We start from the raw sequence: 27,169 nt of genomic DNA on the forward strand, positions 1-27,169 counted from the left end.
TAGTATTATTTTTAATATACTTTCTCATGTGTTAAATATATCTTGGCCGGTTTCCTGCTGTTGTTCAGAGAAGTGTGCTGAATTTGACAAGAAAACTTCCAAGACATCTTTTTACTGTATTCAGACTAATTTGGCTGTTAATGTTTCATGATAGAAATAAACCTTTAGGACACGTTCTTACACCACTTTGCAAGCTTAATTGTTAGGATGTTATACTTTCCTTCCGCTGTGATAGACATGATGATCTCCTTACTAATAACATAAAACCTAAAAAAATATTATTAGAAACCTCCTTTTTGCAAATTAAGAACATTTATTTTTCATTACAATGCAGAGCATTGCACATAATGTGTAGAACAATAAAGCTATTCAAGCACAGATATACATATGCAAATGGTAAGTCATGAACAAGAACACAGGTTATTTTGAATGAAAATAGTTCATTAGATTCAAGCTCTTTCCCATTTCACTTGCTCCTAACTTGATAAATACCTTGGATTTTCAACTTTTACCTTAAACATTCTCTTTTTGTGACCATTTAAAGGTCAGGACTTAATTTAGAAAGGAGAATGCACATTAAAAAAGATGAAGGAATGACAGAAAGACTAGGAGGTGAGACTCACTCGTCAGTTGTGTGAGCAACATTTATTTCCCCAGGTAAAGCAAGCATTCTGAGGTCAGCTTTTCATTTGTCATACAGAAACAATCAGAAAGTGCTAGATTTGTCCAGAAAGAGTTATCTTGAATATTTCAACAACTGCTTTTATCAACCTGATATCAAAAATATTTGACATACATGACTGTGTTAACAACAAAGTAGGGGGAAGTCCTGCAGAAGGCTGAATTTCTACAGCACTTCCACAGGAACTGGATTGTCAGCTAGTTCAAGAAAAAACTCATTATTTATACTGGTGTGCATTAAGTATTTTTGGTCTAATAGGACCAAATCAGATTGTGTTTCTGAGAAAATTTGCCATGAAATGAAGGCACCCACCTTACTCATTCTTTCGTATTAAGAGCAAAATTAACAAGAACATATATGGTGTATCTGTTCAGGGTGAAGATAATGAGAGCATTCCTCCAAATTTCAGCAACCGAAGTAGTGGCAGTAGTAATATAAAACAACAGGAAGACAAAAGACTACAGACTGGAAGTCAGGCTCAGTTTTACCATAAACTTACCTTCAGCAAGCTAGTAGTTTATTTAGCTGTGCCTTGATACCTCCATCTTCACAGCAAAACAGAAAAAAATTATTGAATTCAGAGGACCGTGTCAAAGAAAATGTATCAGCATCAATAAAACAGGAGATTTTTCAGTCAAAAGCCATTAAAGCATCCACTAATATTTAATTTCCTTTGTGTCAATCCAGTTAGTTCATGTGCTACTTCACTAGTTTCTAATTTGTCAAATATTTATTCCAGTCTGCTTACAAATTGTCCAGGAAAACAAGTTACACATAAGAGTGTTTCCTCCATGTAATGAATGTAACACACTTTTCATCAATTTTGTAACAAGTGAAGCATTTGAGGTTTTCTAGCCTCTTGTTCAATATACACTCTGAAAATGCATATTATATTATTCAGACTCAAAATAGAAACAATCACCTTGGAAAATCACACATTGAAAACATTACACACAGGTCATTAAACATGTGCTAACAATTCTCCTTAAATTCCAAACTTTTTGAATGCCAAAAGGCTTCACCATACACAGACACAATAAAATCACTTTGGTGTGTAGGTAGGTCATGCTTAAATTGGATTTTCACAGCACAGACAACGGTTACAGATATATTAATTGAGGACAATATTGATTATAGCTCTGTCATTGTTCACAGAAACCTAACACTCTTCACTGTAAAAGAGGATCAAGTTGTCAAACTCCATACTTCAGAGGAAATCACTGTTGGAGCAGAAGTTTCTGGTACAACTCAGTTTTATGACCAAACGTTGCTTAATACAATGTTACATATTGTAACAAGAAGAGCCAGAACCATTCTTATCCAGAATCACCTGGTGGTGCTCTGCAAAAGTGTGTTTTAGTGCTGGCTCAATTACAACAAACACAGTGCCAAAACCTGACCACCATCCAGGTCCTTTTCATTTGAGCTTATTTTCAGTAGGGTCTCGTTTATCGATAATAAACTTGCTTTAGTCCAAACTGCTGGGATTTCTGAAATATTCCAGAAATGTCTGTTTGGGTGAGTGGAGTTCAAACTGCAGTGGTAATCTGCGTCAGTCCTAGGTCATTGGACTCCTCTCTCTCCTGAGGACAGTAAGATGACATTTCCACGACTAGTCATACAGGTTTGTTTGCCCCACCTGCCTCCCTCATATAAGCTGGGTCTTGCACAGTGTTTGTGACTCTGCTGGTGCTCTGCCTCTCCATCCTCATCTTGAAGGGGAAGCAGAAGTCCTTGAAGCACCTCTTGAAGTTTTCATCCAAAAATGCATAAAGGATTGGATTGAGGCTGCTGTTGGTGTAACCCAAAGCAATGCAGAAGTAATAGCTGGATATGGCAGCAGTACTGTGGGACACGTCCCCTAAGGCTTCAACCAGCACAAAAATGTGGATAGGAGTCCAGCAGACAATAAAAACTGCCACAACCACAAGAACCAACCTGGTGATGCGACGCAGGTTTCGATCTTTTTCTCGAGACCCTGAGAGAAGCCGTACGCTTTTCAGGCGCAGAATCATCAGAGTATAGCAAACAATTATAATGAGAACTGGGATAACAAATGCAAAGACAAAGACACAGATTTTCATGAAGATGTCCCACCACACATAATCTCTGTCTGGAAACTGCAAGGAGCATTCAGTGCTAGCAGTATCTAGGAATGAAGGAAGCAAGAAAATTGGTTTGTTACTAGATATTCTAAACAATATAATTATCATAGCATAATCTAGGAAAAGTGATTAGCATGTACTGAGATATTAATAAATGGAGTTATCATTAAATCACTCCAAGGAAGCTTTCAGTTACCATTGAAACTGGTTTTATTCAGCTGTCTCTAGAAATTACTGAGGTTTGGGCTTTTTTAAATGCAAAATATTGTATGAAATTTCTTCCCCATGGGAGAATCTAAAAAAGCAGAGCACAAAAACAAAATCTGTAAAGTTGTTTCCATTTGAATCGCACTGAAATTTAAAACCAGACTGATTACCACCTTCAGTGAAGTAGAAACCTCACCATTATTATCAAACTACGTATGTTTTTGTCTGTGAGTGGAGAAAGATTTTTGATAACATGAATGGTAAAAGCTGAAGGAGGTTTTGATAGTAGGAAAATTTTGCCAATATATGATAATAATGTAATCGTCTTTTCCCATGTGCCTTTTACAGCACAATTAGAGTACACATAAATGCTTGCATTCAGAAAAACTCAACAGCTTCCTTTCTATTAAACAGAAGCAAATAAAAGACACGTGTGCATGGAGTCAAAATGAAGCTACTCTTTTTGCAGATCATGCCATTGAAAATGCAGCCTGTGCAGAGACTGCAGGATGTGGGCCACAGAGACGAACTCCCTCCCTTTCCCATCGCCCATGCCAGGATTCAGAGCCACAGGCTGTCGCCTGAATGTATTTAACAGAAATATTTCATCTGACGGGAGGCAGCTAAGGAATGAAATATTTGAGGCTTCATTTGCTGACCTCATTGGAGCCTTCCAGCATATAAAACATATGGGAAAACAAGTAATAAGATAAATTAAAAGGCAAGAGAAGAGGTAAATTTACAACTACTATCAGCAGATCAACTCTACTGAAGATAAGTCAGAGTTACACAGGGATTTTTCACTCTGAAATGCAGCTTAGATTTTATCCTGTACAGTAATGCAGTGTTCTTTGGATTTTTTTATCATTTTCCCTACTGAGTTTTTCATTCCTCTACAAATTATTATTGTCTTTCATCAATTCAGATCTAAGAGTGGAATGATTCAAAATACTCCTGTGCATCACTTTTTCATATCTGTCTCCATCAGGACAAGACAGAAAAAAAACCAATCAGGCCATATTTCCTGCTATAAAAATGTTTCACAAATCAAAAATATATTGAAGAGAATTTGTTTAGAAAAACAATTAGGGAAAAAGTTAGCATTATAGTGCCATACAGACATTTCCTGGTTAGATACCAGAAAGCTGTTACTGCGTAATATTGAATACCGAAACATTTTAATAGAACAAGTTTAAAGCTAAAAAAGCTAAATACTTTGGGGTTTTATTTTAAATAATATGTATTATTCTGAAAGCTGAAAATTGAAAAGACATTTTTCAAGGCTGATGCAGGATACTCAGATGACAGCACAAGTATGGCTTGACAGGCCTTGACACTCAGTGAACTTATCTAAATCCTTTGTGATGTAGGTTTTCACAAGCATAGTTGCTTTTATTAAATTTAATTCTAGAAATGCCAACAATCATCTTCAAAGATTTCGTGTCAAATATTACTGTTATTTGTAGTAGATCATGACTTAGCAGCAGCAATAAAATCAGGATGCAGCTGTATTAACTAAACTAGTAAAACTGCCTCCAGATGTGTGGGTCTGGATAAAAATGAGTGATCATGGATGGCTGCTCCAGACCACATCCAACTACTCACTGAAACCCACTCCCAGAGGAAATGGCCTCTTCAAATCTACTGACATAATTTCACATATTTATCAAAATTATTAGGTCATCCTCACTATATTTTGCTATAATTTGTGGTTGGCAATGTTATTTTAGCATTTCAAATTATCAAATACAAATTTATTATCTTACATCTCATTGCAGTTTATTTTCTACGGAAAATCTTATTCTAAATTCATTAATATTCATGTATTGTACTTGATGTATGTAATGCCATAGCATAGTACTTTATGGAATCCATTTACATTTTCCCAGTTTACAACCAGGAAACAATCAATAGAAATTCTGGTTGTAATGCACAATACTATATTAATTTTCTGAAACTTTGGAAGTGGAACAGAATAAAATCCAATTTATATTTTATTTTTACTGCCTGAGAAGGTGCAGAACCCTGTATAGTGTCATAAATTTAGGATTTCATACTGATATTTTCCACTTTGAAAGGCAAATATTTCAAATACATTAATATATTTAAGGAAAAACACTGTATTCTATATGGTATTTTGGTGTAAATCTGTTTTATAATGTGTTTGATAAACTACCATTTAAGATTAATTTTACTCTTGGCATAGGAAACATATATATTAGATATATAATATTGATTGTGTCACTTTCATAGCCTTCACATCCTTACTGGCAATATGAGTAGATAATTTTATTCCTTTATTTTTTTTCTAGCTGAACAATTCTTCAGCAAGAAGAGCTCCGTTAAGGTTGGAGCAGAAAAATTTACACAGATGTAAAATTTATTCTGCAGTAAAAATGTATCCAAAAGGACACACCTGGGAGCAATTCTGAGCTGTGATAACAAAATGGATTAACTGAGCACGGTGAGGGAACTTTAAATATAATCACTTTCCATTTTCTGTTCAGTTGTTGCTTAAATCTGACTCCAGCAGAGGCCCTGAAGCATATAAACAGCAACTGTTGTGACCCATATAACATAAAGTTTCAGGCCTGAGGTCCAGCTGTCAGGCAAAGGGAGCATCCTCACCTTTCCACTTCAGCGTTTATCAGCGCAATTCATGAACACACCAGACAAGGTAATTGACACTAAATGCTCAAGAGAGACCTTAGATCAGTTGAGCAGGGAGGAACAGTAGCAGCTGACAAGCAGTTGCCAGTATTTCCAACCTCATTTAGCCCAGCTGTGTTCTGTATTACCAGTCTCTGTTTCATAAGTAAAAAAAAGGCTGCCTGCTACATGGCGTGGAAAAGGCATTTAATCATTGCTGGCCTCAGAGGACCCCCCTGATCGAAATGTGCTGCTGACAGTGAATGACAGGAACATTCTGTTAGTTGAGCATACTCCAACAAAACACCTGTCTGAGCCAATGTTCCATGGCCTTCAGGATCTTGTATGTAGCGAGACATTCTTCCCAAATATGCCTGAAGTTAATGTTTCCCCAGCTAGACATTGTTTTATAGAGCCTGTCAAAACTTTACTGGGGAGAAGAGTTACTGCACTGCAGACCAGGACACGTGATCCCCCAAAGCACTGAAAGAAGAGTTTCCAGAGGACTTTTCTGTCACCTACATAACAGAAGACCAACAGCAAGAAAAAAACCTATATATCTTCAGCCAAATCTATTAGCCCTTGAGCAGCTATTACTGAAATGATTTTTCACATTGATCTATGTCAAACAGCTTAACATACAGCATTTATTGTCTCTGCCAGATGAAACTGTGTCCTTAGGTAAACATTTGTCTCGAGAGGAGTGAAATTATTCTAAATAGAAAAGGTTGATAGTGCAGGAAATTATAGATAATTTTTCAAAAGGTTGTTTACATCTCAAACAAGACTCCTGCCAAAGAAATGCCTTGTATTTTATCAAGACATCCAGTAAGGGGATGACACCAACCCAAGGACACCATTAGAAGTCTCCAGCCTTTTGAAGACACTGAGATAGATGCCCCTGCACTGAACTTAGGCCTGTGGGTATGAAGTACATTTGTGTGAAAATGCTTCTCCCCCTTCCTTCTCAAGGAAGATCTCAAACTCAGATTAACCCCATAGCAGGGTAATAAGTTTAGCTATAGGGGCTAAATCCACAGTCCTTCATGGAATAAAAATTTCAAGCAAAGCCTACGCATGGTCTGCATAGAGTTTTCAGTGACTTTGTGTTCTTGTAGCTGTTTCCCTGCCGTGGCCTGAATTTCAGTTTCCTGTGACAATCCTTATTCTCAGCTCTCCCAGGTTTCCATACACATTCTCATCCTTTTTTAAACAAATCTTGAGATACTGCCATATGTAATTTATTTTCATTTTCTCTCTTCAGCTACTGACTTTTCCTTTCTTCACCATGCCTTCAAGTTCTGTGAAATTCCTAAGAATTTTAGTTTCTGTTCCTGGGACTTGGTCAGAACTACTCTCACAACACCTACAAAAAAGAGCCTTAAGCCCACATTTCAAGTTTCACTGTGAACTAATCCTGGATTCATCCATTGTGTTTAAATTCCTGATTATTTTCCCTTGCTGCCTGCTAGAAGTTTTTGATGGTCTCATTCTAGCACAGACAGAGCTCCAAAGTGCATTTTGTTCTTTTGGCACGGGCATCTGAGCTTAAATGATTTATATGTTGTACTGTGATGTTCCACAATATATTTCAAAATGTCAGGAATTTAGATATACTTTGAAGAAGGAATAAATAAGGTTTGATCAATATTTGACATTACATTTTATTGTCAGTTGAGGAATAAAAAGACTGAATTTTGAATGCTCACACTCACCTTCCCTGACTTTGGTACCTCCAAGAACTATTGCTGATATACCAACAGATGAGGACAGCAGCCAGATACAGATATTGATTATCTTTGCTTTGAGAGGTGTACGGAAGTCCAGAGCCTTCACAGGGTGACACACGGCAATGTATCGATCGACACTCATCATGGTGAGTGTGAAGATGCTGGTAAACATGTTATAGTAGTCAATAGAGATCACTACTTTACACAGCACATCACCAAAGGGCCAGGAGTTCATCAGGTACTCGGTGCTTTGGAAAGGCATGGTCGTGGTGACAAGTGCATCTGCCATAGCCAGGTTGAAGATGTAGATGTTGGTCGCTGTCTTCATCTTCGTGTACCTGCAGAAAAAAAGGTAAGCCCATTTAGATATGTAACAGTTTATCAGTCAGGCTTTGCCATAGATGGGGGTTTTTATGTCTTTTCTCATCTGTGATAGAAATGTACACAAATGCAAGACCCTTGGGATAAAAGTGAACACACTTTATTCAGTCTCTCAGCACCTATGTTAGCAGTTAGAGCTATTTACCACAGGCAAACCAGGCATATAAATACATTTTATCTAATTAGACAAATGCTGATTTCAATACTATTTTCTCAAATCCTGCTACAAGAAAATATCACTGTTAAATTTGGAAGAGATCAAAATGGTTTTTGTTTCTTTTTCTTGTAGCTATCGGTCAGTGATTGTGAGATTTCTGGGTTCGCTTTGTGGAAGAAACTGTTATCCCGTTCTCTAGTAAGATTCCAAGCTAATTGCTATGTCTGCTGGGCCAGATTGCTTCTTATATGATAGTTTGTCTTCCTTGAATGCACCACAGTGCCAGCTGATACAAGTTTTAGTCATTTCCCTTCCTTGTTCCTCCCTTGCCAATTTCTTCTCCTTTCTTATCATCAGCTTTTACCCATCCTCTCTTTTATGACTGATAATGTAAAAGATTAATATTGTTTAAGCAGGATACCACAGTGGGGAAAAAATTGTCAGAGCAGTATTTTTCTTCTGCATCCTTTAATTTCATCAAAAGCAAGCCCTGGTTTTGTCCAGCTGGTAGGAACCTCAGCCTACAATGAAAAATAGGATCTGTTTCTGGAGATGACACCCTGCTTTGTTGGGCCCTAATGACAGTTTTGGGGACACAGCCTGTGGAGGACTGCTTCTGTCTCTGTGATGAGCACAAAGGATGATGGAGGGCCTGCTAACATGGAATATACCTAACGCTCCTTTCTGACATTCTTCCCCTCAACCCTTGTGTTTTCTCATTGCTGTTAATTTATCATTGGATTTAAAGAGATTTTCTTTCTCAAAACTGCTGCAGCCCCATATTTTGACTGTGTGTCCGAACTAGAATGTGTACATGTAACACACACAGTAACACATGTAGCTACATTTTGCTACATGTCACTAATAATTTACAGTGGAAATATAAGATTCAGCCAGTTTAGGCCATGAACACATAGGGCAATGTGTCTATTTGCCTCTAAAACTTCAATGCATAGAATAAAAAAAATTTTAAAAAGAAATTGAGCAGTGCTGTCAAATTGTGCCCAATACGTAAATTAGATATTAAATAAAAAGTGGGAAGAAATTTCATTTTATGACCAATATGAAATGTTAAAAAATATCATTGGTTTTTCTAAAACACTCTAATTAAGACTTACCAAGGAAATAAAGCCAAATGGTGGTTTGAAGCACAGGGGAAAAAACTGCAAGGGAAGAGACAGTACATCCTTCTCACCCACGTACCAACCCATCAGTCAGAGCTGGGCTTCTGCCCCCCCACTGGATCAATCTCCTCAACAGACCCCCCAGCAGAGGGGGGCAGTCTGTCCTGTAGATCCCATTATAGCCCTTAAGGCACTGTTCAAACACAAATACAAGTCTTTATGGCTAGAAAAAGCAAATATAAGACATACTAACAGACAAAAAAATCCCTCCTGGCTAAAAAAAGAAGAAGAAAAAATATTATCTCCAAGTGTATCTCAGCTGTAAGACTGAACAAAAGTTCACTGAACACTCAAAAATCTCTGCTAAAGTGGACTAATTTCCATTAAATGAAATAGAACAGTAGAAGGACAATTTTGCTTCTATGGACATCACTGATGATATTTGGAATTGCTGTCTTGTTCACATTGCAAAAAAAAAGACTATGGAAAGTTGGAATGGTTGCATAAAAAGCACCAAAAAATAAATGAAGGGACTGGAGAAAATTCTTTCTTTGACTAACTTAAAGAGCTCAGCATGTTTAGTTTATGAAAAAGAACACCAAGAGGTGACTCGATTACAGTGTCTGAAGACCCTCACAGGGAGAAAATAGCAGGTACTGAAGAGTTCTTTAAGACTACAAAGAAAAGCATAACAAGAACAAATATGTAAAACTCTTAAGAGAGACAAACTCAGCTTAGAAACAACGACAGTTTTTTTCCTAACAGCTAAGGTGATGATTACTGGGAAAAAGAAAGTGGTAATTTTTCCATCCATTCATTCCTTCAAATCAAGGTTTGCTGCTGTGCAAAGGGTCTGCTTCAGTCAAATACAAGTTATGAGATTCGACACAGGAGCATTCAAATGAAATGTAATGGCCTTTGACATGCAGAGGTGACACAAGTAATCATTCTTCTGAATCATTATTTCTGTAGATCTTTAAAAATTTCACCAAGGGTTTGGACAGAAAAAAGTTGCTTTCAAAATACAGAAGAATTAGTTTGACCTTTTTTCCTTTAAGGAAATCAGAAAACAGGGGAAAAATATCGAAGATTTTATTAGCCTTGAAAAAGCAAATTTCTGAAAGTCTTTATATCTCACATTTCCCATTCCTTGCAACCTTAATTCAATTATTTTATGTGTGTGCCATTACAACTGTATATACCATATTTTCCCAGTATCTCTTTCTCTTTTCCTCCTCCCTAGCCTTCCAGTGGAAGAACAGGAAAGAAGTGCTGTAAAATAGAGCTAGCTTTTTAGGCATTTTCAAAACCCAGTTTTTTGAAGCTGCAATATAAAGCATGTTCTCTGTGTATGCACGGTTTATGTTCTGTATGTAAATTGAGCAATTTTTTGGACTATGCAACACATGCACATAAAAGAAAACTAGTTTTACCATTACTACTGATCCAACAGGAAGGGTGTCTTAGCATTCACAGGTCAAAAGAAATATAGTCATTCCAGCATCAGCATTTAGACAACTTCCAATGTAACCAAGTCAAAGCTGTATATGGGAATGAAAGTTTAATAGGGTAAAGAAAAACCCACAGCATGCCATTTTGTCCCCTTTGTGAAAGATTTGCCTCATTTCAGGGATAGATTTGCACATAGCAATCCTTGCTTTGATAACCTTGCCTGGTGTGCATCTAGTCCATCCCACAGCTCACCAGCATGGCAGTCCCATGACTAGCTGGCCTTGCCCAAATCCACCACGGTTCACAGACCCCACATGCCTCCCTGCACCATTTATTATGCACCAGGATAGGCACCTGACCCCTTCTGACAGACTTTGAACAAGAAGGTGGAAGACAAATAAATACAGCTCCAACAAATATCTCATTTAGCAATCAATTCTCCCAGGCACTGCAGAGGGATCATGCATACCTGACTCAGGGATGAAGGGTGCACTGGCAACCTGAGCAATGCTAAATCCAGGCACATTTGACTGATGCAACCTTAAAACTCATTGATCTCACTGTGGTAACATAAGGAGTTTGATTACTTTTGCCTGGAAACATTGGCTTCTGTATAAATGAGGTATTGGTCCTTAAAGTTATTAGGCAGTATAGATTAAGTCATTTAGAAGTTTATAAACTTCATTTAGAAGTTTATAAAATTGAGAAATGCCTCTGAGAATCTGGGCTCAATCATCCAAACTCCTTTGAATGTTTTTAATTAAACACCTAAAAATTATTAAATGCCTTCATGCCTCTGAAGATATGTGCTTGCAGGTTTAATTAAAAGTCCAGCTAAAGGAATGGAGTGACTGCTGTTGCTGTCAGATGCTTTCAAGCAGACCCTGATAAAGTCCACAAGATGAGGGATTTGCCTGCTTTCCTACAACTCATTCTATTGCACCACCGCATAGAAGGAAATATTTTTTTGTGGTCTGGGTTTTTCCCACTGTACTCTCCATTCACTTGAACAAACAATCAAAACAGTGCTTGTGTAAGGGAATCTTGTCTTCCTTTGCAAAATTAAAATTCTTGATCAAATATCTGAATTCATTTAAGTTAAAATATTTATATCTCCTTTAAGTACTTTAGCAGGACAGATAGGGTAAACCTGACCATCATTACAGCATAGATGGCACAGTGGTAATTAATGACAAACATTTTCTTAGTGTCTGAGGTACAAGTTTCAAAGACTATTATAATATTTATAAACCATGGCTGTATAAACTGCTCATGGGAAATCCCATGTCTAGAAAATCATTTGTTAAATACTGGGACTTCTTAAGAGAATGGCAACTTTTCTAATACTACATAGGAATAGAAGTCCCTCTTTTAAACCAGGTGCTAGAATCTAATTTCAAGTGGCAGAAAAACCTCTGATCCCTTAAGCTGGTGGATCTCAAGACTGCTTGTAAAGCTATAAGCAGGCCTCAAGCCTCTGTAGACTAAAAACTGGAAGATATATCAAAGCTGCAGAAAAATGGTCAAGATGAAACAACTCTTTCATTTAGATGGGGTTTGGTTTTTTTTTGGATGGGTGTATGATGAAAGTTTGCAAGGAGCAAGTTTTAAATTATGTCTACTTATGTGTCAAAAGTAAAACTCTCAAAACTATTAGGCATCATTCACCTTCCAAAAATTGAAAGTTCTTTGAGACTGACTTTAGACTGACCCCTAGAAATTTCCCCCTGTTTCTCAGTCGACTCATCATTACTGTTCTTTTCCCTCTGGAGTGGAAAATAATTTGCACAAGCTTTTAAGACAGTAAATAAGAAGAAATCACACCTCCAGCCTACGTTACCAATGAAATTGTGGGAGCAGATGAGGGAAACGTGCTACTAAGGATCTGGTGTGCTTTCAGGAAAAAATCTGCTAGTTGAGCCCCTTAAAGTTATTATCTCAAGCTGAGGAAAGGAGTGTGATACTAAAGTACACTCTAACATTAGAAAAGATGATAAAAGATAAGAAAGAGGCTCTGGTCAGAGTTTTTCATGTAGCTGTAGTAGGATGAAGTGATGAAATGTTCCCTTCAGTGTGAAATGAGGGATGGGGAAGGGAGCAAAACTAACAAATATACTACACCAACCTCCAGTTGCAGAGGGAAAGTACAAAAGCATAAAATGCAATGAGGAATAGCAAACACAGATTTTTCACAGATACCTGGGTAAGTGAATGAAAATGAAAGCTAAAGCACATCTAAAGCAAATTACAAAAACACCTATCAGCAGGACGCAGGCTCTGTTCCACTAGGTTCCTCTGAATGAAGTATATGGAGATCAAGCAGCTGAAAAGCTTAGTCAGGAAAGCTGTAAATCTCAAGGCTATATTTCGAGTACACTGAGTATAATACTGCATCAGAACAGGAAGAAAAAACCAAAAAACGGTCCAGGAGGATCTATTGCAAGCCCATACCATGTCAAAGGTTTGGCTCAGCTCTCTCTTGGATATTCATAATCCAATACAAAAGTCTTATGCCAATATGAAATGAAGTCTAAGGTCATTTAAAGAATACAAAAATTAATATGCTGCAATTTTCATTTTTGTATTGGGTTATATGACGTTATCATGTTTTGAACTGCCACATTTTAGCAATAGAGAGGACCTCTCTATTGCTTTAAATACAGGAAAACAGCTACTGCACATATTTAAAGGTTGCCTGTCTTAAACACCAAACCCTTTTGGACCTGACAAAAAATTGTTGTCTACAAAATTATATCCTAAAGTGGAATCTCTTTACTTATAAGCATCCAAAGATACCTATTTTAAAGCAGCTCAAAAAAGAAAAGCATGATTTTGTCTTTTATTCTCCCATCAGGGAGCATGATCTATGTGAATGTCAAAAGGTATAATTAAAATCCTTACAATTTTCCACCACCATTACTTCTCTGCACTAGCCATAAACTGAGCCTGAACAAGATCTTGTGGATTTAGGTTGGATGTGGAAGCATTTTTTTTCCTGACCTAAAGAATCAGGCTCTGAATTAGTTCAAGTCTACATATATCCTGGTCAAAGTGAAAGAAAAATTCACACTACTTAATGAAAATGAACTAATTTTTCTCCTTCTATGATAAAGGTTTTTAATATTTTTATGTGAACTCAAGAGCCTCTCTTTGAAGAAACTATAAAATGTTAAAAAAAATTCTGTGAAATTTTTGCTTCTGTGACTTTAGCAGCAGAGCTCAGAGGTCAAGGTGCTGTGATCCACTGTGGCTTAAAATGAATCAGTGAGAATGCGGAATTTCACTAAATTGGTACTTTATCTAAAACCATTATGTCTAATAATATTATTAAAGAGCCTGGACAATTAGCTCAGACTACGTACCTGATTTTTTTTTGCTCACTGCTGGTAAGTAGAAATAAATACTGAACTTGTCAAGCAACTTATTCAATCCCTTGATAAACTTCATGCTGCTTCAGATGTTTCCCAGTGACGAGTCATTCTGTGGGGAGTTCCCAGGGTGTTAGACCATCCTAATCCTTCTTACTTGCCACAAGGGCATTGCTCTAGTGAGTATTGAATCTCTGTCTCTGGTAACATCCACCTTTCCTGTTGTTCTTTTCTCTTGGAAATGTTTGGGGTTTTTTTAATAAAGGATGTGGGCTCCCTTGGCAAAGTGCTTCCCATGCGTTTATGGGAGAAGGAATTGAGTAGGACACACACTGCCTGGCAAAGAGAAAAAAACTCATTGCTCAAGGAAACAGAGATAATAGCTCCTCCAGGAAAAGATTTCTCAGGGTCCTACTTTCCTTGTTGGAAGCAGACAATTGTTATTGAATGTTTGCTTCCTCTAGATGTTTCTGCAGGACAGAAAAAAGGAAAGAACTCAGAAACCACTCACTCGGGTCTTGGGGTATGGGTATCACTCTTGTTCCCAAAACAAGGCAGCTGGTCTCCATTTTTGCCACAGGGATGAATAACAACTGACACAGCTGAGAGTGTTTAATAGGACAACTACACACTCAGATGTGTGGAGACCCAAATCTCTGGTCAACACTCCTGTAATAAAGTTGAATGGGAGACAAGGGACTTGGCTCTATAGCAGGTATAGGATTATGTGGTAAGACAACAAATGCACATATCAGTAGTGAGCCAGCTCAGGAAAAGTCATCAGTCCTTCTTAGGAGGCAGCTGGCAGGCTTTCTCTGGACTCCATCCATTTATCTGTTTTCCTCACCTGCTTCAGGGAAGCCCAGAGCACAGACCTCCTGAACACACACATTCCCATAGCAGATGATTCAAGTGAAATGCAGAAAACTTTAAGTCACAGTCAACAGAAGAGCACAGCTTGTAGCTTCCATAAGTGAAAATATTCTTCTCCTCTGCACTTTAGCAAACCAGTCATTCTAAAAGGTGTGTCTAACAGTGAGTCCTGATGCAGTCCATCATCCAGCAGCATGGTAAAAAAACTTTTCTGAGTGTGGACACTAAATGAACATTGAATAGATTGTCTGAACTGATCCTACCATACAGCTTTCCATCTGTCACTACTCAAGGAGGCATTTGCCAGTTGCCCAAAAGTAGCCACAGTGGCTGGACTACCAGCAATGCAGTGGGAAGTGCATTTAGCAAGTATAAAATCCTCTGTGTTCCACGTGCAGCACAGCTAAGTTTGGGAGCATGATCTATGTGACATTCACTCTTATTGCATTGATGACTTTTGGAGCAGAGATGAGCAGCAGCATGTTACAAAGGGGGATTGATACAAGTGGAGAAAACAGGAAGGTTCTATTCACTTTCTTACCGCGTATTTGCAGACATTTGTACACTGAATAGAATTGTCTTCTTATACTCTTGCAGGGAACACAGAGATTTCATTGAAAATGATGCCTCAAAACTGAAAACAGCAAACTGCCTAAAATTAATTTTCACTTCCATGGGGATTAAAAGGTGACTCTAATGAGAGTTAAACCCTCTAGCTTTGGGTGAAATAAATATTTCAAAGATAATTCACAGCCTGGCATGTCAACTTCCCAGTAGAATCACGTCAATTTAAAGCAAATTAACAAGTAATCTTTTGATGTTATCAAAATCTAGTATTAATTTCAACCAATATCTTAAATAATTTTCATTTTTGTGCACTTTCTTTAAAAAGTGCTGTGCACCTTTACGTATTCTTGATTTATATATTTTTTACATTTTGTGGAATGCCAGCATGGTCAGACATCCCTCTTCCAATATCCTCGTTGCATCTGTGCACACCCTCTCCCCCCAGCTAATTCAGTTTGTGCACTTATGCCTGTCTGTAGACAAAATTATATTCCTACTGCCTTTTCCTCATATCTCTCTAAATTCACAAAAGAAAATAACAATAAGCAAAGAACAAAGTCTCCCTTGAGGAGAAGAGCACAGATTCCACACTTTGCAAGAATTATCTCATATTTAGAGATGGAAGGACCAAAATGGAGACCTGAAGTATAGTTCCTGGAAGTAAAGTGTAGCTGGATGCTTTTTCTTCAGAAAGAAATTTGTAAATGGAATCAAAACTCTTCTTGGGAACCCATCTGTTTCAGAGAATTTAACTGAAAGGGACCAATTAATTACCGTTTGAACAGACAGTGAGAGTGGGCAAGAGAGGAAGATTATCTTCCCTTGTCCTTAATGTGTCCCAGGCAATCCAAATTGCCCAGTTAAGGATTTCCTTTCACAACACCCTTTCAGCAAATCAAAAATCCTCTCTCAGAAAAAAAACTAAATGAAGTGTTACCACTCTTCTCTCATTTCATCATCTTCACCAGAAGGGCTTAGCCAGTCTGCCTTCCCCAACACCACTGTGCACCCTCCCTATGCTTCATCCAGGATCATGAGCTACCCACCACTCTCCCGTCTGACAACAGGCAAATTATCTGAATCTTTCTGCCAGCAGCCAAACTGGAAAGTTCTTCTAAGTTTTCACTTTGTTCCAGTTCAAAAAGATTCTCTGTAATTCATCTTGCTTCCAGACACTGATTCCAGTTATGCCTTTCTCTGAACTAAATGATTACCTGGCTGTTAGCCCAGCGGAAATGTCTGGACGGATACCAAATTACTTTCCAGAAGCCAAACACATTACTCACTATAAGCCTCTCTTTAATACTGTCTGTAGTAAATATTCCTTTCAAGCCTTTCCTCTGCTCTCCCTGCCTTTCAGTATCATCTCTTCTTATCACAGCATGACCGTAAGTCAGGTTTCTTGTCAGCTTATAAATCCCAGGCCTCACTTAGTCACTGTCTAGCTGGGTTTTAAAAGATTGGAAATAGTAACATTTTGTTTAAATGGTCTGTGCTTGTCAAACTATCAATACTCTTTTAAAAGCCTCTCCTCTTTCATGTTTCCTGTTGCCTTCCTCTTTGTGCCATCTGTAAAAGCTTTTCGTAATGATCAGTCTTCAAAGTTGGGATGGAAATTATGTCACGTTTGAACTAACGCTGCAGAACTTATCAAAATTATCTCCATTCAGTGAGGTAAGGCTAAATTGTGTTTGAAATCTGTGGTGAATTGCTATCAATCCATTTGATGCCTCTCTACTGGTAGTAGTAAGGTGTCAGATTTTTGATTAGCACAAGAAAGGTTAAAAGTCATAAACTTCACAAAGTATAGTACAGTTCAGCCTTTGCCTTTAGCAGCCAAACACTTGATTTTATAAAAGAATGAAATCATACAAACTGCCAGCAATAGGGAACAGGTAATCCAGTTAGGTCGACTCTTCTGAAGCTTAAATTTTCATTTCAGAACAATATTCTTTCCAAATATAATTTAATAAAATTAGAACAATAATTTAAAGCAATTTAACAAGTAATCTTTTGATGGTATCAAAATCTATTATTAATTTAAACCTATGTATCGAATTATTTCATTGTTGTACTTCTTAAAAAATGCATTTTCATTCTTGTTTGGAATGAATGATGAAGAAATATTAAAAACAATCTGGAAAGGAGTCAATTTTATATTACATTTCTTAATACACTCTTCCTGTTATGTGAGACACTGTTCAGCTCAATGAATATAAGAACAAAAAATGTATTCCTGATTAAACTTTTTCTTCAACATTAGACTAAGCAGAGGATTATAAGGTTTCTCTTTTCCCTTAGGAATCAATTTACATATCTGTGACACAACCTCTTCTTTAAAATTCTTGAATGTAGAAAATTATTCAGTTCACTGGAAGCTTGAAAGACAATTTTAAAAAAAATACAAGATTGGCTCTTTAGGATCCTGTTGATATGAGCTGGTCTCAGGAAGTTACTTCAGGAACAATGAGGGTAAGATAAATACATAGCAAAAGTGCTTCTGGAGAGGGTAAGAGAGAGCATCTCCCAGAGTTTTACCAGAGTATGTTTCTGGTTTTGCTAAGTGCAAATCTATAGTTAAAGCTGTAACTTTAGTCTGGAGATTTTTCTTCCCTGCAGCTGTCATAAGAAACTACCATTTTGTTTAAAGCCAGCACTAAATTTTAAAGAAAAAAGTCACGAGGGTAGGGGAATGGAGAAAAAAGCCTTCTTGCTTCCAAGGACAAATAGGTTTTTTTATCCCCTTCAGCCAACTATTTTACCTCCAGGAATATCTTCTAAGACCTCAGAGGAAAAGCTAATCTCAAAAGAAAAGGTTTGGGGTTGAGGTAAATTCTGGTCAAGCAAAGAACCACACAGCTCTAGGACTTTCCTCAGGTGAGGTCAGATAACTTTACCTGGTATCTGCAAACCCATTTCATGGCTCCCCTCCTCCTCCTCCTCCATAGGGGAGGATTGTGCTTCCCACACAGTGCTTGTATTTCCCAGCAGTGCAAGAGGCAATGTGATGCCCCCTTTCTCTCTTACTCTCTCATCGGGAAAAAGCAGCAGCCACAGGAGAGCATTACATCCCATGTGACATGGCTCAGCATGGACTGTCCATCCACTCAGCTGTCTGCTGGCTGACAGCAGAGCCCCTTGGGATGGTGCATGTGCTGCACAGCTGATCCAAACACAGGGACGGTTCCTGCAAACCACCCACACTGGGAGAGCCGACCACCATGGGCAGGAACAGAGTACCAATCCACTGTACATTTAACACAGAGCTTTTTCTGCACATTAAAAATGAGCACTCTGTGTGTGTCTGAGGAGCCATGGGTGCTTACAGTAGACCTGGTCTTGCTCTGTTACAAGTTTTAGTGATTAAACTTTGGCTTTTAAATCTAATTGTTGCTGTGTTTTTAAAGACAGTGAATGCCAGCATCTCCATTTTACATATGAGGAAGCCATGAAGCGACCTTGTCAGGACAGGAAAAAGTGTTTGTTCTCAAGCCAGAGAAATGTTATAAATTCAACCAACATGGTGACTATTTTATCCCAACACAGAATAAGTAAATTCAAACCAAAATGTAATTAGCACATGCTTTTCACTTTCCTTCGAGCCACACATTGGGCGCCACTAAAATTTGTTCCAGTTTGGCCAAATTTAGAAATATATCCTCTGAGAGAAGGCAGGTTACAACCATCCCTCTCCCACCAGGTTCGGGGAAAAATAAATTTTCCTCAAAGGAAAGTGAAAGAGATAAAAACTATTTATCTAACAAACACACAGGAAAGGGATAATAATGCTAAATAATAAAACCTCTTGGTCTGCTGAGAGAAACCTGGGAAAATTTCAGAGTCCTTCCATAGATCTCTCTCGCCCTCCTTGGAGCTGGGATGGGGTGGTGGGCCCATCTCCAGGGTGGTGGAAATTCCTCCTGATGTATTCTGATGTTGAAACCGTCCAGCAGAGGAAAAAAAAGAAAAAACAAAGTCCCAGGAATAACGTAAGTTCAACTCTCCATCTCTCTCTCCAGAGAAAGAAAAAGGAGCTGAAAAAACTGGCCAAAAGCAAGCGAGGTGCCTTCCCCACTCTCACTCTGATGCCGCAGCTGAAAAAAAATCTCTATCTCTGTGTGACCTTGAACAAGCTGCAAACTGCTCAGAAGAAGAAGAAGTTTTACTCAGGTTTTCCTCCCCCCTCTCAGGCTCAGTTTAAAGGCACAGAAAGGCACAAAGTTAATTTCTGGGCATGGGACAGCAAGAGGGGTTACACATCACAAAGTCACCCCAAGACAGTGTTGAAGCCTGATAGTAAAACCAAGAGAAGAATCCAGGTCTTATAAATGGTTTAAGAGGCCATGCTGTCAACATTGCACTAAAGGACCATTCCCAGTCAGATTTCAACATAAATCTCTCCTCACAGGAGCTGTACCAAACTCTGCTACTTTTCTGTCAGGAGTTTGTACATGTGGTTGAAGTGACATTCTCCTGTTATTTTTCCCTCTGAGGAAACTCTGAGTTTTCCCTCTCAGCAGAAAAACCCCCCACCAGACCTGTAAGAGATTTCATTCACCCAGAACTCTACACATAAGCTACTGAGGTGCTGACTCACTGGTCTCCATGAGCTTCTTTAGCAGCCCTCAGAGCAGAAGTAGCAAAACCAGTCCTGTAGTGGTATCAAAGCAAGGAATTGGACAAGGTCTGCCTACACCACAGGCTAAGGCTGAATTTGAGCCTGTTTCTGAGACATCGCAAGACTCTGGAGTCTCCTAAACCTACCACAGCATTGACACTTCAACATTTTGGCTGAAAGTCTCAGAACACAGGGGGTCTTCTTTTTTGTCACCCAAAAGGTGAGCCCGTGTCAGGCCTGGAGTGTCAGGCAGTTGGGGTGGACGATTATTGTAATAATTCCAACTGAACTGTTCTAACAACATTAGACAATGTTTAAATGAGCAAAGGGAGAAGGATTCGTGCCTGCCTTGCCTGCCTGTCCAGAGGGGGTTAGGAGGAGGAGGGCAGATCTGGAATTCAGAGCTGAGAAATGGCAGCAAAGGGCCTCAGACAAAGCCTGTACTCAGCTGGAAGGTGAAGAAGAGCCACAGTATGTTCCCATCCCCTTTTAGAGTTGTGGCAGCTGGAGGAGAGGTATTGTGAGATGGCAAGGGGACAGGATCTGCCTCTCCCTTACCATCTTCTCCCACAAACTTCCCTTGGCTTTCCTCAAAAAAGGAACTAGTAGGAACCTGTAGGAACTAGTAGGAAAGTGAGCCATAACTATCTAGAGCCTCACAAAAATAGTCTTAGGCAGGTAGCAGAAGGAGAAAAAAAAGCAAATACATATGCACCAGTGTAATCCATCCATGCTAACTTTTAGGGTTAAGTTTGGATTTATTTCCACTGCCCAGGCGAGTTTATGAGCTGACTTTGTTACTGACTACTGGCTTAGAAAATCTCTGCCTTTGCAGCTGTGTGACTGTCAAGTATGGAGTCTCTTTTCTTGAAGGAGAAATACAAAAAGAAATTAAATCTCTACCCTGAATGAAGATCAAAAGGGCAGGCAAGGGTATAAAAATCACACCATCACAAAACTGGAGCCAACCACTTGTTCTAAACTGACCAGAGGCACCTTTCTTTATTGCACTGACTATTAAATGGAATTTTATTTTCATTATTCAAGAGTATTCACCTGATTATAACTCATCTTTTTGAAGTACCTCATCAACAACTTCAGTTCTCGTAACTTCCCCTTACATCAGGGCTGACAGTTACTTCAGCATCCTGCAATTGCTTGACCCTTATCATGCATGCTTTACTAAAGAGAATCCCTTCCAATACCTCCATTTTTGCCATGTACAAGGTGATTTCATTGGAATAATGAATAATCCACAGTCCTAGGATTTTTTTTCCAGAAATATTATCAGAATTCAAACGGGCTGTGGAGAAAGAGTCCAAATTGGAGTTGCATGATTTCAGTGCCCTGGACTGCTCAAAAAAAAACCCTGGTGCCGTGCCGTGCCCAAACAAGCCTATAGATTGCAAATGAAAAAGACAAAAAGACAGAGGAAGCACAGTGCAAGCTAAAATATACACCAATGCAAAAGTGTAAGTGCAAGCATAAGTATCAGTGCATTTCACTAAGTGGCTTAGTTAAAACATTCACTAACACAGACACAGAGCTTTCTCCTCTTTCCTGAAAAACAATTTAAAAGGTATTTCAGCACCTTCTCTGCTTTCTTCAATCCAACACCAACAACTGGAGTTGAAAACTGCTAAACAGAGAAAAACATCCCTTGCTTTACATTAAGCCATTCCTCCTATCTTTATAATCTCCTGGCCTTCTCTCCTTGTTAAACTAAACATTAGGTGCCAAGACAGCAATGTATCAGTGTCCACATGACTGGATACATGAGCTGTCCCTCGGGGTCTCCTCAGTGGAAATAAAAGCTGCCTTGTAGAAGTTTGCTTCTTTCACGCAAGCCTTTTTCCCTCGGACGCCAGCAGCATCTCATCCCTAGAGGGCAGCCAGTGAACGCAGCTGCAGGCACAAAGCGCTTTCCCTCGGGCTGCAGGATTTATCACATTTAACCAGCTTGTCCCTTCTGTCTCTAACACAAGTCCAGGCAAACCACTGTGACAAACAAGACAGCAATTTGGGTCATTTCAGGTGATTTTTTCCAGTTCCTCACAGCAGAGCTTCCAAAAACCACCCACTCCCCTACCCTGCCAAACTTAGAGACAGTCTTTTGCACCTCTTCCAACCAGCACCCAAAACCTCTTACCTTATGATGACAAACATGACCAGGGAGTTTCCCACCAAGCCGACAACGAAGACTACAGAGTAGACAGCAGTGATGATGATGGGAATGGCGGGGGAGATGCTGGTGTGGTTGTGCTGGCCATCCCCAAAGGCCCCAGTGGCATTGCTGTCATAGTCTGCCCAGCCTGGGAGCCAGCTGCTGCTGGTGCTGGGGGGTCGGCAGGGCCCTGGGGAGCAGGTGGAGTCTGGCTCCTCACGGAAAATCTGTATAGGGGCATCCATAGGGGTACAGTCCTCACAGGCAGGAGGGAGACCAGGAGGAGGGTGCACACAGCAGGAGGCAAGTATGCTGGAAAGAGGGAAGAGAGAGAAAGAAGTATTTTCACAGCCACAGAACATTAAGACCTCTAAAACTTGTAGGTGTTAAGGGGAGCTCTGCTGTGATGGGAACTGTAATTTGCCAAGCAGAGATTTAAGCAAATCACATTCATACTAAATTCTTGCAAGTTTTACATCTTGCTATATAATGCTGCTTCTCCAAGTGCACAAGGGAAGTTTTCCTCCACTTTCAAAGGTTGCATAGTGAAGCAAGCCAGATGGGAACAGCTCAGATCCACCCCCACACTTTAACCCTGTCTTTCCCATCTTTCGTATTTTAAGTCAAACTGTATCCTAACAGAGGCTCCTCGTTACCTAAGCTCTGCTATAAAGGGGAAGGAGACAGAGAAACCCACCACCTCTCTGCACACCTGCCTTAACATCCTGCTCTGAGTTATTCTTTCCTGATCCCATACCTGCTTTTATAGAAAAGACACATTAGTGACAAAAAAATACCTCTTTCAGTCCAGGAAAAGAAGCGGAGTCCTCAAACAGGTGCTCTTTGCAGGAAAAGAAAAGAATAAAGCAGCTGTGCTTGGCTCCTGGAAATGCCACTGACCACCTAGGACTTTTGAATGTGAGGCACCTGCGCCCTCGGAGAGGCGTGCTGGCAGCAGAACCGGTTCCCGGGCACCAGCTGCACCGTGTAGCAGCAGCAGTTGCTGCTGTTCCAGCTCCCACCACTTCGCCTTTTCTGTCTCAGGCTCCCTCTGCCTCCCTCTCGCTCTGCCAGGGCTCCAGCAGCACTCTGCACTGATGCACACGTTCTCCACTGTCTCTGTCCCTGCAGCTCGGAAGCTCACATGACTTCTTTCTAAACACTGAGATGCAGATAAATTAAAAGAAAAGCAAGAAATAAGTTCTGCTATGAATGAATGCTTATTTTAATACACTTTTCCAAGTTGTCTTCCCTCAATTCCCCTGCACTGCCAGGCCTCAAGCAATGATGCTCTTTGCCCTATAGAATCTCACAGGATTTCAGACTAGTAGACACTGAATAAAAGAGGAATTTTAAATTTAGATGCCTTACCTGGTCCATCAGCTCTTTCATGCCTCAATTCCACAATTGTGTGTCCAAAACATTTCTCACTGGGTAGCTCTGCCCCTGCTCCTTTGCACCTGCAACTTCCAAGAAAATCAGAAGCTGGCTACCAAAGAAGAGAGGGGCACCCAGATAACTACGTAGTTTTTTTCAGTCTGTCCCACACCATGTGAGAAGCCAAGAATTCCCTATAGCACTGTCAGAGCTCCATTCTCCCAGCTGCAGCCAGAAACAGGGAGATGGTGTGTACAGAAATCACATCCCTCAGGGCTTATCTCTAATATATTCCCTCAACAGGAGTTGGTAAAGCACCAATATGTGTGTTCTAGTATCCCTGAATTTGCACACAGACCTTGAAATCCCCACCAGGAGTCTCTAAGTGGTAAATTGGGACAGAAGAGGCAAGACCCTGAGTTATTCCTACTCCTTTGGAAGAGGCTGGGAACAGCCAGACTGGCTGCATCTCAAAGTGTGCAGCAGGAAAACCAGTCCCTGGAGAGGAAGACAGGCTGTGGGTTTCCTTCAAGCATTTCCAATCTTAAAAGTTTACTTCATGCTCCTCTTGTTGAGTGTCTGTGATCAGGCTGAGTTTTCTACTCTGAAACAATTTTTTTCTAAACCTATAATCAAGAGAATAAATTATGTCAGCTCTGAGGGAGAAGTCATGTGGGAGGCTTAAAAGGTACAGAACCCCCTATCTTAGAGGAACAGTCTTGTTCAAATGGGATAATGGCTTTGACTGTGGTCACTGTTTTCTCCAGAAGTTCAGTAACTGCTCACCACCATGTGTGTAGAGCTGTCTAAAAGTTTCACGTTTAATGATGATGGATAAAAATGCAAAATAACAAATATGTGACAAAAATGTTCCTGAGTCAGGGACACAAACCTGAGCAGTTATCTTTTTTTGAAGATGAAGTGACATCCTAACATAAAATATACTTCAATTCTGTTTTTATCCTCTGCAATCCACAATCTCCTGCCTATGTACTGAAGGGAACTACTGTTGCTATATCTTCTCATAAATAACTTTACTGGTGATTTTCAACTCCTTGTTAGCATCTTTCCCAGACTTTTCCATATCCTGGAATTAAAATATACAAGAGAGATTTAAGATAGCAATATTTTAGCACTCCATGATAATTTAGCTCTTAAGAGCAATCATTTTGTCACTCTGCAACTGCTACACAGGGAGCAGAAACTTCTAAAAGGGGAAGAAAATCCCTGTTCCCTCTAAGGACTGACACCAGACAGAAGGCCCTGCTTTCAAAGGAAAGCAAGGAAATATTTAAAGAAGAAAGACAGCACAAAAAAAACATAGTCTCACCATGCAGCTGCAATTTTCCTCCAGTAATGTTCTCACAAACATGTGGCTTACATGCCCCCTGATTTTTTTGCTATAATACTTTAGACCAGTAGTGTTCACCTCACTGGACTCTGGGAAATACTACAGAAATCACTTGGACTTTTTAAATTAAGAATACAAAACTATGTATCAAATTCTATAATTATAGAAAATTGTTTAAGTTGTAAATTCCAGCCCTCAAAAGTGAAAAAAATATCACGTTCAACTGCCTGATACCTAGGAACTACAACGTGCATTTACACAAACTTTTATTTTCCCCAGGCTCTCTGCCTCAATCAAAAATCAGCTACACAGTATTGCTAAGTATGAGTGGAAGGGCAACCATAAATCGTGAATTTGGTATCTGTAAAGTGTTTTCTTTTGCAACCCTAGTGAAATTATTTGAATGAATAAGAAACTCGGGGGGGAGGGAAATATGAGATATTTAACAACAGCAGGTAGGAAGGGGTTCAGCACTGTCTTTTTTCTTGCCAAAAGCTAAAGAGCTGCCCCCATCAGCACAGCACTTTAAAACCTTAACAGTGTGGTACGACATTAATTCAGCCCTGACTCAGAGGCAGGAATGAAGCACATTGAATCACTGGCACGACTCGGTGCAGCACCGTGCCAGCTGCTCACCATGCTGCAGCACAGAGCCAGCTCCATCATCCCAGCACACACAGGCTTGGAGTGACAGCTGTTTAGCTCCTGACATTGTTTCCCAGGGAACCATGACACTTTATGGGTTTCAGTCAAATGTGCAGGATAGGACAAGCCTTGAGGTTCAGCCATAAACTGTAACACTGGATACTTTGGAACAGGATTATTTGCAGAGATCACCTTCTATTCTAGAGGCTGGAGAAGAGTCCACATGAGTTAAGTGGAGCACACTGTCAAGATGCTTTTTCAGCTAATATTTGTTTTTACTACATGATTGACCAAAGGCTACGATGATAGTGAGCCTGTGTAAAGGTAGGAGATGCTGGAAACACTTTCTGTTGGCTCCAGTTGCCAGGGAAACAAAGTTCTCTTGTCTCTCTGCATCCAGAAATGTTAGCTCCCTGTGTGAACACAGCTCTCAGGAAATGGTGTGTGGTTTATGCTCTTCAAAGACCTGAAAGGGAGAGGAAGGGGGAAAAGATGAGAAGGTATATACAATGCTACTTAAACAGCTTTTATACATATATTTTGTTCACAGCGGACTAAACATTCAGCATAAAACATGTGCTTTACTTTTATTTGTAGATAACAGAAGTTCATGTTACTTTTTTTAAAAAATTACTGGTACAGATCTCCACTGCCACCTTCAGAAACCAACCCAATAAAGTGCTGAGCACTGGGATAGCTTCTGTCCCAAAACATGTCTTCCTTCCACAGAAAAGTCCCTGGGTGGTTATGAAAAGACCAGCCACCCTGAAACTGCCAGCTGCAGGGAGGGACTGGGGCAGGTCTTGAAAGGTTTCTGACCCTAGGACTTTAAAAAAGAAGGGAGTTGCACAGAGAAGAGCTAACTGGCAATGAGGAGGTCAGTGGCTGGGATTAAGGAGTTCAGAAGATCCCAGCAGGAGGCCATCTGCCTTGCTCTGCTGTCACCCTGCCTCCCTGCAGCAGCACTTCTGTCACAGCTGGCCATGGCATACATGCCAGGACCCTGGAGCAGAGGCAGAGTTGTCAAAACAGGTCACCACTTTGCCATCTTCCCTGCATTTCATTTCATCAAGATTCTCAGCTGGAAGTTTTATAACTTATCACTTTTCTGGAGCAGGCTAGAGCTCCGACTCCAGAGAAAACAAAAGGATGCTGAAAGCAGATGAATGTGAGCTTCAGAACAACTTCCAAGACTTCTCTTTAAAAGAGAAAATTGTGGTGTTCTTCAGATATCTGTATAAAGATACAGATATCTGATCTACAAACCAGCTCATCTGATACAGGTATTTTTAACAAAAAACACCAATTAAACAAACAAAAAAGTCACACATACTAACCAAACAAAAAGCAACAATGACAGAACAAAAAAATTACATCTCTCTAACTATTATTTACAACTACCTCTCCTGTGGGCATTATCAGTTAATCATCTTTCATGGCAAGTTGGCTTCCCAGCATGTGGAAGCACAGTTCTGCCAGTGGGTGGTTACCCTGTTCCAGGAAGGGAATGGGGATCAGCTAACACGTCTTGAACTTCCACACAGCTTCGGTTCTGAGACAGGAGATGATGATCATGCCATTAATAAGTTTTATGGGAATAAATAGAAGCCACTTTAAGATTAGCCTGGTCATTTCTTTTTAAGATGATCCCAGTAGATTGTGTGGGATAAGTACTGACTTCCTCAAAGAGCTCAAAATCCTGCAGAGTCTTCTCTTTCC

At 39.6% G+C, this 27,169-nt stretch overlaps 1 protein-coding gene across 1 annotated transcript in view; it reads right to left on the minus strand.

Moving 5' to 3' along the window:
- Window positions 1–293: 293 nt before the first annotated feature.
- Window positions 294–27,169, minus strand: part of OPRK1 (opioid receptor kappa 1) — a 75,339-nt gene continuing 48,463 nt past the window's right edge. The window contains exons 4-8 of the mRNA XM_008644922.2: window positions 23,449–25,916; window positions 22,875–23,239; window positions 22,063–22,389; window positions 7,359–7,711; window positions 294–2,831 (exon numbers count right to left, since the gene is read on the minus strand). Coding sequence (XP_008643144.1) covers window positions 2,299–2,831; window positions 7,359–7,711; window positions 22,063–22,322 — 1,146 coding nt within the window. The 5' untranslated portion in view covers window positions 22,323–22,389; window positions 22,875–23,239; window positions 23,449–25,916 and the 3' untranslated portion in view covers window positions 294–2,298. The remainder of the gene's footprint in view (window positions 2,832–7,358; window positions 7,712–22,062; window positions 22,390–22,874; window positions 23,240–23,448; window positions 25,917–27,169) is intronic.

Source organism: Corvus brachyrhynchos, unplaced genomic scaffold (assembly GCF_000691975.1).
Source record: "Corvus brachyrhynchos isolate BGI_N302 unplaced genomic scaffold, ASM69197v1 scaffold60, whole genome shotgun sequence".
NCBI classification, from domain to species: domain Eukaryota; kingdom Metazoa; phylum Chordata; class Aves; order Passeriformes; family Corvidae; genus Corvus; species Corvus brachyrhynchos.